The 14,830-nt window shown below is 41.6% G+C and overlaps 1 protein-coding gene across 1 annotated transcript in view; it reads right to left on the reverse strand.

The window, feature by feature from the left end:
- th (tyrosine hydroxylase) overlaps positions 1 to 14,830 on the reverse strand; it is a 64,401-nt gene that overhangs the window by 22,563 nt on the left and 27,008 nt on the right. Inside the window, exons 5-6 of the mRNA XM_072592015.1 lie at positions 2,071 to 2,138; positions 1,551 to 1,601 (exon numbers count right to left, since the gene is read on the reverse strand). Coding sequence (XP_072448116.1) covers positions 1,551 to 1,601; positions 2,071 to 2,138 — 119 coding nt within the window. The remainder of the gene's footprint in view (positions 1 to 1,550; positions 1,602 to 2,070; positions 2,139 to 14,830) is intronic.

The raw sequence follows: 14,830 nt of genomic DNA on the forward strand, positions 1-14,830 counted from the left end.
ACCTGTGAGATGTACATAATCATTTTTCATTTTAAAAAAAAACTCAATGTTCAAGACTGACATGCAGCTGACATGCACCTTCAGTGTATAATGTATAATGTATAATGTCTTGAGATTGAAAGACCACCCTTTCAGTTGTAGTTGAGGAGTCTTTACTTTGCAGTTAGTTGAACACCAGTTGACTTTGCTATATTTAAAACTGGCTATCTGGAGTGGGAAGTCATGTGATGCCTCCAGGCTAATATCCCTCAGCTTGATGGACAAGTGTGGGTCTCCAACACCATTGGGCCTTTGGAGGTCAGTGTACACTAAATAGTAGCATTCTTGGTAGGAGGTTTCATGCGGTAGAAGATAAAGTCTTTTTGCCCATATTTGAATGGAGGGCAGTTCTGTATATGCAACACTACATTGGCTGAGATCGGCTAACCCAAACTTGGCCCTTCTTAATCAGGAGATATATCTGACCAGTGACTCATCAGCAGTGTTGCCTTGCTGCAGTTTTTCATCTCTGGTTGAAAAGTGTTAGAGCACACGTTGATCACGCTGTTCTACAGAGAAGCCAACACAGCAAGATGCCACAAAAAAAATGAACAGATATATTTGAGTGATATCAATTGAGGCATAAATATTGGTCACATCACCAGGACAACTACCAAATTTTCTTCAAGTGTTATATTTTAAGTCCACTTGTGAGTGCACATAAATCATCAATTTAACACTTCATCTGAAAGACAGTGCAGCTATCCCCTGTACTCCAATAGTGTGCCTGCCAGGATTACATATTGAAGTCCCTGGACTGGAATTTGAAAGCATGTTCTTCTAACTCAATGACAAGACTTACCCAAGGCTGACACCACAAGTCCCGGATAAACCAACTGGTTTACTCAAGCAGTGAATTATCATAATCTGATGACTTGTGCAAAGATGCTGTACTCTCTTAAAACCAGAATGGCCCCAATTAACACAAAATTGGGAACTTCAAGCAAGGACGACTCAAGGAAAACTAATGGAAACCTTCAATGTATAATGTCTTGAGATTGAAAGACCACCCTTTCAGTTGTAGTTGAGGAGTCTTTACATTGCAGTTAGTTGAACACCAGTTGACTTTGCTATATTTAAAACTGGTTATCTGAAGTGGGGAGTCATGTGATGCCTCCAGGCAAATATCCCTCACCTTGATGGACAAATCACAATTTTTGAAAGTACAGTTTAAACAACATGGATAATTTGAGAATTATGAACAAGCAATTCCTTCCAAGTCTCATACATAGACAATATCAAGTTCAAAGGAAGTGAAATTCCTCCTCTAGATCAGTTAATCATATTAATATGGAACAATCAGTAAGAAGGGGAGTACAGGGGAACCAGGTTAAATATAGAGGTGAAATATTTGAGGGATGAACTTCATTAGGCCAAATGATTTTTTTTATTGACTACGATGTTTCTTAAGATTATTCCGTTCTGTGTTAAGACCAATTTCTTTTTGTTAACAGGAAGAATTTTTTTCCAAGGAACTTTAACATACAAAAAAAATGAAGAAGTTGACTGACCACGTTGCAATTTCCTCAGGTGTGTATTCTACTCTGGGAATTGGGTCGCCACTGTGGAGACAAGCATCAGTTAGTACTCACGGGTTGACATCCTCGGAGTAAGCAAAGTAAGTCAATAAAACAGACTGTATGAATTCTCATAATATGGGCAGTAGGACTTGGGGCTGGATTTTACAGTTCACTAATCATGGGTATGCTGGAGATGCAGTGGGGACAGTGCTAAAACGCCCTGGGAATCTTATTTTGTTGGCAGGCTGGAGGTGAGTAATAGGGTAGTAAGCTCATTAATTGACCCCTCTCACCAAGCTGCTGGAAGGCAGTAACATTCCCCCAGGTAGCCCTTTCTGTCTGGCCTGTCCATCCTAATGCCTCACCTCCCTTTCTCTTTTACTGAGGTTTCTAGCTTGGCAATGGTGATATCACCTTCCTGCTTTGCTCAGGGTTCAGGCAAGGCCTTTCGTCAGGGGGTGGGGGAATCCCTATACTCCATTAAATCCCTTTGAAGTCACCATGTACTTACTATCGATAATTTATCGCAATTTCTGCAATCTGCCTCCGCCGGTCCCTGTACTGAATATCAGAGTAGCCCTGCAGTAAAGCAACACAAAAATCAAAATGAAAAGATGACAATATGGAAAAGTTACATTGCACAATCCGTAAGGTGCCAAAGTTTAGCTGCATTTTCTCCCACATCCGGAATATAACATCAGACCAACCTGCTGATTTAATTGACGAAGGTTAATTTTATTGATTTGTGAATATCTCCGTTATCATTGTCTGATATGATTGAACCGGAGTGTAAAAGCTAAATAAGTGGACCACACTTCTTGTTCATGCAAGGTGTATAGGATGACATGAGTCTAACCCTAAGTCTAACCCAAGATAGACACTGACATGGCAAGACAGTAACTTTGAAGAATGTGGCTTTTGCGCTGGAGCTCTAACTTTCTTGTGTATTGAGGCTATATCCTGGGTGAGGACGTTTAATAATTGGAGTTGATGTCAACTTTTTGTCTTACTGAAATACAGTAAGGTTATATTTGAGCAAACAATGGCAGAATTCTTTTCAAATAACACAAAAAAATGAAGAGATTAAAGTCTCAAAACAAATACCAGCAATTGGCAGACAAATTATATACACGTTGTTATGCTTTTAACGCATACAACATTCCAGTGCAGGTGCTACTCATTCATTTTAAATAGACTTGTACCTTCACGGGAATCTTGGGAGAATATGCTGAGCATTTGTGATAATCTCTTAATTATCCACAGTACACTTGTACCTGTAGGTAAAACAACTAGATTGTATAAACAGTTCGCCTCATCTGAGAAGAAAATTATTAAGCAGAATGATAAAACGTTACTACTTGAGAGTTGGCAATTTGATCGACAGTGTTTTTCTCCACGAGTTGCAAACACCAATCCCATCTTACTGCTGACTCCCCATAAACATCAATATTGCTTTTTTCCCCGGAGTTATTTATTTCAGAAAATGAAAATTAGCAGCGGTATGCAGGATAAAGAATGACAAACTCTAACCATTGCCTGTAGAAATATTGGTTTCTTTAACCCTTTCATTAGTTTTTTCATGAACTTTAAGGCAGATTTCAAATCATTTGCAGCACGGTGGCTCAGTGGTTAGCACTGTTGCCTCACAACACCATAGTCCCAGGTTCGATTCCACCCTCGGGTGACTGTCTGTGTGGAGTTTGCACATTCTTCCTGTGTCTGTGTGGGTTGCTCTGGTTTCCTCCCACAATCCAAAGGTGTGAAGGTCAGGTGAATTGGCCATGCTAAATTGCCCATAGTGTTAGGTGCACTAGTCAGATAGAAATGGATCTGGATGGGTCACTCTCTGGATGGTCAGTGTGGACTTGTTGGGAATCTAATCATTGCTATTCACTTTTTCAGAAGCCTTCATAATCTTCAAGATTTTTGTGAAGCTACCTCCTAATCTTGCAAACTTTGTAGCAGAATAACTGAGTTTTCCATTCCTTGCTTCATTACTGTTAGTCCTCACCTTACCACCCTTACATTGCTTTTACATCCACCCTACAATGGGATGGTCAATTTGCACATAAACAGAAATACAAGTTAACTATGATCTTTCAAAAGTCAAACATTTCTGTTTTTTGCTTTCTAAGGATCCAGGACAAAACCAAGCAATTCAACCGTCCTTTCCTTTTGCTGGTTTACCTATCTATGCTGTTATCTTTCGTGACTGCTGTACTTACACACCAAATGTTCTTTCCCCTCGATCTCTTCATATGTTATTATCTAAGGTCTGGTTTCTTTAGCTATTTTAAAATGTATGACCATGGTTTTCTATATTGAATTGTATCAGGCAATCTTTCTCATTTGTCCTTTAGCCCTGAACATGTGTGCTCCCAAACTAGAGTCGTCAGCAAGTTTCAATGTTGTTCCCTCAGTTCTGAAGGTCAGTTGTGCAAATCAAAGGGACCCCACACAGATGAATTCTGTGTTCATTGTTCATCTCATCAGTCCAGTTCTTTTAACTGTCATCCATACAACCATCTTCCTTCTTAATTCTACGTTTCACTCTACTACCTATTAGTCCCTTACAGCACATCAAATGCTGCCTGAAATTCTATATAAATACACTGACTGCAGTTCCTCAATCTTGAAAATTTGCAATTTGCTGGGATGTGCTCCAGGCTCAGACCCCTTTAAAAACCAGCCTCTACAGGGTCTGATTTACATTTTAGGACTTTCTGGGCAACACAGATGTGACTATAAAATCAGCCCAGTCCAAACCACAAACAAATGCATGCACTTACAATATATGTGGAGAGAGAGAGGGAGAGAGAGAGACATTGGCTGCAACTAGCATAAACTGAGTGCACAGAAATAGATGTAAAGAACACGATGTACCTCAGTAGAATGTTGAGTCTGGGTAGAGTCCCATAAACTTCCTGAGTTCTGTAGGGTTGAAGTTGACAGTTTATAGGATTTTAGACCCTGTTTTGTAATTCAGCTAAAACAAATCATAAAAAGTTACGCTGATCTTTTTGGCAGGCTCTTGCTTTCAGGATACACAACAGGGACCAGGCAGTGACCAAAACAAAATAAACTACTGAATGATGGTGGACCACATAATCCTCCATCCTAAAAAGGTGACTGGGTTAAGTAGCGACTCAATGTCAAAAGATGGTTTATTTTAAATAAACCACCATTTAAACTGAGTGATATATATATAGCATTGAACCATGTAGTTGTTTAAAAAAGGCTTAAAATATTAGACATTATACTCTGCTTTCATCAAATACCCATGGTGTAATGAAATCCTCTTTTGTTTCCATTTTGTAATGCCCAAGCCAACAGTCTGTGAATATTGTAAATTCAAGGAAGAGACAGTTTCAAGGAAATGTTCCATTTAATGGTTTCAAAGAAGTAGTCCCATTCAATACTGTCTCGCAATATGGGTGGGAATTGTTGCAATCCTTCAATCAGTCATACAGATCAGATCAAGGATTAATGAACAGTCAATTCCGGGGAATTGGTGGAGGCAGAGGACAAAGTTGCTAACCTTGGGTTCTCTTAGTCAATCCAGTACATAGGAGCAGAAAGGAGAGGTACTATCTTCAAAAAGTGTAGGAGTAGCATGCTTAAAGTTCAGAAGTCAGGTGACACCAGGTTATAGTTCAACAGGTTTATTTGAAATCACAAGCTTTTGGAGCATTGCCCTTTGTTCACCTGGTGTCATGTGATTTTTCACATTTTCCAACCCAGTCCAACACCTCCACATCAAGCTTAAAGCTGCTAGGGCAGTGAAGTTCAAAGAAGCAGGATGTGCAGCTAAATGTTGGGGTTCGGGCTCAGGAAAAGCTCTGGGAGCTGTAGGTGCTTGGAAAAGGCCATATGCCATTAACAGTTCAGTGTCGCTGACAGCAGGGATGAAGAAAGCCCACACAGTATTTGCCTTGTGGAGCTAAGGTAGACCTAAGCTTGAAATAATAGAGGCGGTGTCAGCTTGGCAAAGCTAGCTATCTGTGAAAAGCTGAAGTTGTGCCTGTGAGCAGGTGCCTGAGTGCAATTTCCAGAACCCAGGGGAATGAACTACCAGAATTTGTAAAAGCAGTTTGTTTTTGTAAGAGCTCCAAAATCTTAGAATGACTTATAAAGTTTAATCAGGTTTGATGCACCACAGTTGCACCAACATTGTGGGTTTATGAAAAAATCCATGGCATCTGCCTTGACCGCATTATGGATGTTCAACCATAGTTAGTCTGTCATCCATATATGCTGAGGTTAGTTCTGGCTGTTAGAGATAAGTTGAGTATACGTATTGTGGGTTATATCGCTCTTCTCAATTTGTATGATTAAACACTTTGTTGTTGGTTCAAATCCTTAAAATCGTGTTGCTTTCTTCTCTTACTGAGATCTCACACATGGTCAGCTCCATAAAAAGGTTCACTGGTTCCTACACAGATCAGAATTTAAAATTTGGAGACTAGTCTGGGATCATAATAAGACAAGGGTTGCTTGATATCAGATACAGGTGGCAGAAACAAAGGCTAGAAACAGGTGCAAAGTAGAATTCTTCCACCTGAACGGAGTTGGATATTGGAGGGAATGATCAATCCCAGTCCTCTTGTCATATCTCCTGTGACCAATGTAACAGAACTGAAAGGGTGGATAGATTCTTGCAGTGTCCATTGCTTGGAAATATTGGGCTAGATTTCCTGAGCACTTGCAGGTTGTCACTTCACTCCCTTTTCTTCACAAAAGGAGTCTCCTTTAGAACTGTTGAGCTCTACTTCCATTCTGACAGTTCTTTGTAGAGCCTGTGAATTAGATGCCAGGTTAGTAGGATGCCGGGAGAGCAGGGTACAGGGGTAATGTGCATTTGGGTAGGAAGTGGTAGTACCAATCACGTAGGATGCCAATTGCGAAGAGGGCAGGGTGCAAGGTGGCAAGGGACCCAAGTACCCAGATAAGTGATGCAGTCATTAGGTAGCTTGGGTGGATGGGAGAGTTGGAATCCAACAGGGAATGTGGAAGGTGGGCATAACCTTGGAGGAGGTGTGGGGAGTGATAGCAGTGCAGTCAAGTGTGGAGCAGGGAAAGGGGGTGTCATCTCTCAGAAGATGTCAGATCAGGCTCTAGAGATGGTAAGGGCTCTAACAGAGGAGCTTTGAGAGTCAAGTATGGGATCAGTTTAATAGTTACTCAGGAACTGGACAATGTATTGTATAGTCTAACCCTTTCTGAGTAAATATCTTGCTTAAGTTCATTGGAACCCTCTGAATCTCTGATTTAAGTGAAAACTTTGGAAGGGTTAAGGACGTAGTGGAACCTTCAATGTCCCAGGCTATCCCTTTGGACTCTGCTACAATGGAGGTTCCAAAGATTCTCTACTGGCAAATTCCATTTACACTTCATCTTCCATGAGGCCAGCAGAAACCCAATGGATTCAGACAATTCGGCTTCAAATGTTGATTTATCAGCCAAAAGTACAAGGCATTGTTTTTTTTCACTAATTTTAGTTTTGGCAAATGCGAGATATTGCATTTTGGTAAAACAAATAAAAACTTATACAATTAAAAGTAGGGCCTTTGGCAGTGTTGAGGACCAGAGAGACCTCAGGGTTCAGTTACATAATTGTTTGATGTTTGCATCACAGGTAGACAGGGTGGTTAAGAAACCATTTAGCATGCTTGTGGTTATTGCGCAGATCTTTGAGTATAAGAGTTGGGACGTTATTAGATTAGATTACTTACAGTGTGGAAACAGGTCCTTCGGCCCAACAAGTCCACACTGACCCTCAGAAGAGCATCCCACCCAGACCCATTCCCCTACATTTACCCCTTCACCTTGCAATTTAGCATGGCCAATTCACCTAACCTGCACATTTTTTGGACTGTGGGAGGAAACTGGAGCACCTGGAGGAAACCCACGCAGACACAGGGAGAATGTGCAAACTCCACACAGACAGTTGCCTGAGGTGGGAATTGAACCTGGGTCTCTGGTGCTGTGAGGCAGCAGTGCTAACCACCGTGCCACCCACCAGCCCAATATGTTAAAGTTGTACAGGATGTTGGTGAGGCCTCTTCTGGAGTATTTTGCCCAGTTTTGGTCACCCTGCTACAGGCAGGATATTTTAAGCTGGAGAAGGTACAGAAGGGATTTACCAGGATGTTGCTGGGAACGGAGGGCTTGAGTTATAAGGAGAGGCAGGGTAGTTTGGTGTGATTTTACCCAGAGCATTTGAGGCTGGGAGGTTTATAAAATCATGAGGTACATGGAGAGGGTGAATAGCCAAGGTCTTATTCTCAGCATTGAGGAGTCCAAAACTGGAGGGCAAAGATTTCAAAATGACAACACTTTCATGCAGAGGGTGGTGCATGTATGGAATGACCTGCCAGGAGAAGTGGAGGAGATGGATACAATGACAACATTTAATAGGCATCTGGATGGGTACATGAAAAGGAAGGGTTTGCTGGGATAACAAATGGGACTAGATTAATTTAGGATAAGTGGCCAACAAGGAGAGTTGGACAACAGGGTCTGTTTCCATGCTGTGCATCTCTATGACTGTAGGAACAATCATATTGCAATATACTGTACTTAAATGGAGCTAATACTGAAATTGTATGCAGTCCTTCAGTTTTCAGTTTACTGAGGGGCTTCCTAAGTATTGAGATCCCTTATCACAAGCCTTTAGGCCTCTACATTATTCCACTCAGTTTAATGAGTCTGGTTTTTGGCTTTGAATGGCAAGTAGCTTGAATAAACGTGAACATTGGGTATGGGATTAATGGAGGCAGGTCGGATTAATTCAAATCAATCACCTTATTATCGTATGTTATGATGTTAATTTCAGCGCTCACATAGAGCTGGTGAAGGAGCCATCAAATGGCAAAGGGGCTTTATCTTCTTGGAAAATGTTTGCCATTTTGATTATTGATTAACAATTGTACAGTCTAATTTGCATCATCTCAATGTTCCACAAGGTCTTCTGACCGACTCTGCATCACCTGCTTATCGTACGATGGATGAAGATGTTAACAACTCACTTGGCTGTAACAGATTAATCAACAACAGTAATAACATGCACATTGATGCTCAGTTTGGGTTCCATCAGGCACACTCAGCCCCTGACCTCACTTGGTCCAAATGTGGACAAAAGAGCTGAATGGCAGGTGAGGTGAGAGGGATGACCTTTACCCAGTGTTCACTCACAGTTGCTTAGATGCTCCAAGACCCCGAGCCTGCAGAATTCAGAAGTCCATGGACCATGAGGAGAAAATTAGAAGGACAGCTTCCCTTGGTATCAAGCCTTCATTTGACTGAGTACAATATCAAGGAGCCCTAGCAAACCTGGAGTCAATGAGAATCAGGGGAAAAGTCTCTTTTGGTTGCTATCATACTTAGTACAAACAAAAATGGTTCTAGATTGCTGGAAATCTATCACTGCTGCTTCAGCAGAGCTCTGCAGGAGTTTCTCAGGTTAGGGTCCTTTGCCCCACCATTTTCCCCTGCTTCAACAATGACATTTCCTCCATCGTAAGGTCAGAAGTGGGGATGTTCGCCGATGACTGCACAACATTGAGTATCATTCACTACTCCTTCTGATCTGCTAAGTGACAAATAGTAGTCATACCACACAAATGTCAGCCAATGACCATCTTCAAAAAGACAGAAGCTAGCTATCTCCCCTTGATGTTCAATGGCATGTTCCTTGTTGAAATCCTGTTGTTGACATCCTGGGGTCACCATTGATGCTAAATTGAACTGGACCAGCTGTGTAAAGAAAAGACACTACAACAGCAGATGGAGGCTAGGAATTCTGGAGTGAGTAACTCCTGACTCACCGGTAACATTACCTATAATGCACAAGTCAAGAATGTGATAGAATATTTTCCTCTTGCCTGGATGAGCCCAGATGTAACAACATTCTAAAAGCTTGACACCATCCAGGCCTAAATAGCCTACCTCATTGGTGCCCCGTCTATCAATGTCAGCATTTCACTCTCTTCACCACCCAATGCCTAGTGACAGCAGTGTGTACAGTCTTCAAAATGCAATGCAGCAAATCAGCCTGATTCTTTCCATAAAGCCTTCCAAACCCACCAATTCCTACCAGCTAGCACAGGACAGCAGAACATTTGGACCAAGGTTGAAGTGAGGTCAGAGACTGAGTGTCCCTGCTGGAGCCTAAACTAAGCATCAATGTGTACGTTATCACAGTTTTTGTTTCGTGTGTTACAGCCAACTGAGTTGTTAATGTCTTCATCCATCGTACGATAAGCAGGTGACGCAGAGTCAGTACACCTCCACCTACCAGGTTTCTCTGCAAACCACTCAACCTCCTTACATGGAACAATATTGCCCACTGTCACTGGGTCAAAATCCTGGAAATTCTTTCCTAAAAGCACTGTGGATGGAGATGCATCATAAGGTAATTTAACGAGACAGTTCATCATCTCCTTCCCAAAGGCAACAAGGGATGAGAAATTTAGTGATATCCACATCCCATGAACGAATAATTAAAATCAAAGCAATAGCTTTTAAAGGCATTATCGCTCTGGCTAACACCTGGTAATGTGCCTGATCTCACAGTATGTCCTATGCCGCCCTCTGTTGACAAAGTAATGAAATGACTGAAGAATATAGGGTGACAAATACGACAAACCTTCAAAGTTTATAATTTTTTTTATAATATGTCGTTATCATCATATATTAGTACAGTTTTTTGACATTTTTGCTGAGGATATTTCTGGGATACAATCCAGTATTCAGTGATAAAGGAGGGCAGAAGACAAACATTCCAGCAGAAAGGAATATATGTATGAGGGGTAGAGCATTGACTGGAAAATGATTTTTCCAGCTGCAACTGCAACTGGTTGACTTAAGGGCTTACCCTTTAGATAGTCTTAAACTGTTCTAACACAAAATGTACTTATATGATTTCAGCGTATCCACATTAATTGAGCAATATCGAGCAGGCAGGAAGTAAACATTCAAAGCTATATCCTGCTGTATGAATTCTAATCAGAGGCTATTAACGTGAGGCATCCATTCAGTTTCTCTACAGGTATTGCCTGACCTGCTGAATATTTCCAGCATTTTCTATTACATCAGCTTTCCAACATTCATACTTTACTGCTGAAATTGCAATTCCTAATACTGAATTGTGTACTCATAATTCTTCACTTTTGAGGTGTACAGTTCATGGATATGAGGCTGCATGAGAAATAGAATGCATGTAGCCAGACTTAGCCTTGCAGCTGTGGGCACAGATTCTGGTAATGTCCAAAGACATTCTTCACATTTTGTAGGGTGCACTTTTCCAGGGCAACACTGACATCTGCTGGTATCCTTTCTGCAGACACCAATACAACTGTGAAAATGGTCATGACTGTGAACAGTCTCGGTCTCTCCTTTTGAACTCCCGCTACAGAGTCCAAGGTTTATGGGCTCAAGTAACACTGCGTTGTTTTGAACAAGAAATCACAGAATTGTAATGGATCCAAATTGATACTATCTCCCCAACGAAAACCAGCCTTCCATACATTGACGCCATCTACTCTTCCGGCTGCCTCAGGAAAGCAGCCAACATAATCAAAGATCCCTTTCACCTCGGTTATACTCTCTTACATTAGGCTGAATACACAAGAGTTTGAAAATACGAATCAACAGATTTAAGAACCAGCTTATCAGACTTATGAGTAGACATCTTATATACTAAAGTTGATCTTTCTCTGCACCTTCTCTGTAGCTGCAACACTATATTCAGCATTCTGTTCTATTACCCTAATGTACTTATATAAAGTATGATTTATTTGGTTAGCACGCAATACAATACTTCTCACTGTCTCTTGGTACATGTGACAATGATAAATCAAATCGAATGAAATCAAATGCAATCAAATAGTATTTTCAGACAATATATTTCATACCCTAACTACTTGCTTTTCATTGCTTCTTTTGCACACATTGAGGCCAATACTCTTAGTGCAGGACTAAATATGTGATTCACAATTCAAGATTCTGCCTTTCAAAGGAAACATTAAGCCATAGCTCGCTGTCCTGTCAGATGGATGTAAATAATCCCTTACCGCTACTTTTATAAAGAGCAGGGGATTTAGATTTCTTACAATGTGGAAACAGGACCTTCAGCCAAACCAGTCTACACCGACCCTCCAAAGAGTAACCCACCCAGACCCATTTTCCTCTCTGACTAATGCACCTAACATGGCCAATTCACCTGACCTGCACATCTTTGGATTGTGGGAGGAAACCCACACAGACACAAGAAGAATGTGCAAACTCCACACAGACAGTTGCCTGAGGTTGGAATTGAACCTGGGACGCTAGTGCTATGAGGCAGTAGTGCAAACCACTGTGCCACTGGGCCACCCTAAACCACTCAACCATAGGAGACCACCCTGGAAGCAAATATCCCTCAACCAACATGAAAACAGGGTATTATCACATTGCAGTTTGACAGAGCTTGTTTTGCTTTAATAGGCTGTCACATTTCTTACTTTACAACAGTGAGCCCCATCATGGGAGTATTCGTTGAGTGTGAAGAGGTTTGGGACTTTGTGAGCACATGAGGGATGCTATATAAATGCAAGTTGTCCGCTACATTCTTTTTCTTTCCAGATAGCTCAGGGTACATCTGTCATGAGTGTAATGACAGTAATTTGCTGCATAATTTATATCCATCTGCATTGATCATCAACAATGCAAGACGTGCCTATAAATGTCACTCTGGTGCTATACTTCCTAATAGTTGTTTGCTGTTCACATCCATGTGACTATCCAGACTCCTCCGCTGCCCACTACTATGCCTCCTCCTACTGCCTCACCAAAGTGTTACACTTACAATAACTCGAATTTCATTTCGCTGATGACACCACCATAGTCGGTTGAATCTCAGATGGGGACAAAACAGACTACACATGGGAGGTGGAAAACCTAGAAAAGTAGTGCACTGAGAACAATCTAGCTCTCAATGCCAGCGACACCAAGGAACTCATTATTGACTTTTGACGGAATGTTAATCATGCCCCCCTACACATTAACGGCACAGAGGTGGAATGAGTAGAGAGAGTGTCAAGTTCCTGGGACTGGTCATCCACAACAAGCTTTCTTGGACTCTTCATGTGGATGCACTGGTTATAAAGGACCAACAATATCTCTTTGTCCTCAGGCAGCTGAGGAAATTAGGCATGACGGCGAACACCCTTGCCAACTTTTATAGGTGCATCATCGAGAGTATTCCAACTGGATTTGCCATTTGGTATGGCAGCTGTACAATAGAAATAGGTGCAGGAGTGGGTCATTTTGCCCTTCAAGCCAGCACCACCATTCATTATGATCATGGCTGATCCTCCTCAATCAGTATCCTGTTCCTGCCTTATCCCTGTAACCCTTGATTCCACTATCCTTAAGAGCTCTATCCAACTCTTTCTTGAAAGTATCCAGAGACTTGGCCTCCACAGCCTTCTGGGGCAGAGCATTCCATACAGCCACCACTCTCTGGGTGAAGAAGTTTCTCCTCAACTCTGTTCTAAATGGCCTACCCCTTATTTTTAAACTGTGTCCTCTGATTCGGGATGCACTCATCAGCGGAAACATGTTTCCTGCCTCCAGAGTGTCCAGTCCTTTAATAATCTTATACATCTCAATCAGATCCCCTCTCAGCCTTCTAAATTCAAGGGTACACAAGCCCAGTCGCTCCAATCTTTCAACGTACGATAGTCCCTCCATACCAGGAATTGACCTTGTGAACCAACGCTGCACTCCCTCAATAGCCAGAATGTCTTTCTTCAAATTTGGAGACCAAAACTGCACACAATATTCCAGGTGCGGTCTCACCAGGGACCTGTACAGCTGCAGAAGAACCTCTTTGCTTCTATACTCAATTCCTCTTGTTATGAAGGCCAGCATGCTATTAGCTTTCTTCACTGCCTGCTGTACCTGCATGGTTGCTTTGAAGATCGGAGATGGTTACAGAGAGTGGTGAACTTGGCCCAGACAATCACAAAGGCCAACCTCCCATCTATACAATCTATCTACCAGGTCCGATGTCAAGGAAAGGCCGCCAGCACTCTTAAAGATCCATCCCATCCTGGCAATACTTCTCTACAACCTCTACCACTGGGGAGAAGGTACAGAAGCCTGAACACATGCACCTGCCGGTTTCATAACAGTTTCTACCTTACTATTGTCAGAATACTGAATGGACTCACAAACTCTTAACATTCACCTGCACCTGTGTTTTTTTTCCCCATTGTTTACCCATTATTTACTTATCAATGTTACTTAACTCTGTGACCTGTATTACTCACAAGACAAAGTATTTCACTGTGCCTTGGTACATGTGACAATAAATTCAATTCAATTCAATTCATCATCTGGTCCGGTGCTTGAAGATGTATTGACACAGAGGAATGTAGGGCGGTAGGAGTCACTGACTAATTCTTGAACATCAATTCTAATGGCAGGCTACATGTCCAGAACTACAAGAACAGCAACAAAACAAAACTTTTGCTCTAGAACTGACTTTTCCAACAAAGATCTTGAATGTGATATATACGTTTACAAGTTTCTACCAGGGACAGCACCACCTTATAGTTCGGCTACTTTTTTATCACATGTGTTAAATCTTCCTTTTGATATGAAGCACTTCCAAAGTACTTGCTCCAGAGATGCTAAGATTGAAGATAGTGAGCAACAGACAGCACTTGTTATTCATAGTTGAGCAGCAATGAGCTGTATTATGCTGAGAAAAATGTTGCACAGATTATATAATCCTATCTGGAAGCAGCAATGCTAAAGCACACAGCATGAACACAAAGTGAATGGTATCGAGTAAGACACACTTATCTCTTTTTATAGTATATTGTAATTGTTTGGTCAGTCATAGAGTCATGCAGCACAGACATAGACCCTTTGATACAACCAGTCCATGCCGACCATAATCCCAAACTAAACTAGCCCCACCTGCCTGTGCTTGGCCCTGATCCCTCCAAATATTTCTTGTTCATGTATTTATCCAAAAATGGTAATTATACCCACATCCACCGCTTGCTCTGGGATTTCATTCCACATATGAACCACTCTGTGTAAAAAAAAGCTCCCCAATTCTTGTTTAAATCATTCTCCTTTCACTTTTAAAATATGCCCCCACTCTCGAAATCCCCCACCCGAGAGGTTTCAAGTGCCATTTATCTATGCCCCTCACGATTTTACAAACCTCTACAAGGTCACCCCTCAACCTCCTATGCTCAAGCGAGAAAAGTCCC

This window comes from Chiloscyllium punctatum, chromosome 22 (assembly GCF_047496795.1).
Source record: "Chiloscyllium punctatum isolate Juve2018m chromosome 22, sChiPun1.3, whole genome shotgun sequence".
NCBI lineage: Eukaryota > Metazoa > Chordata > Chondrichthyes > Orectolobiformes > Hemiscylliidae > Chiloscyllium > Chiloscyllium punctatum.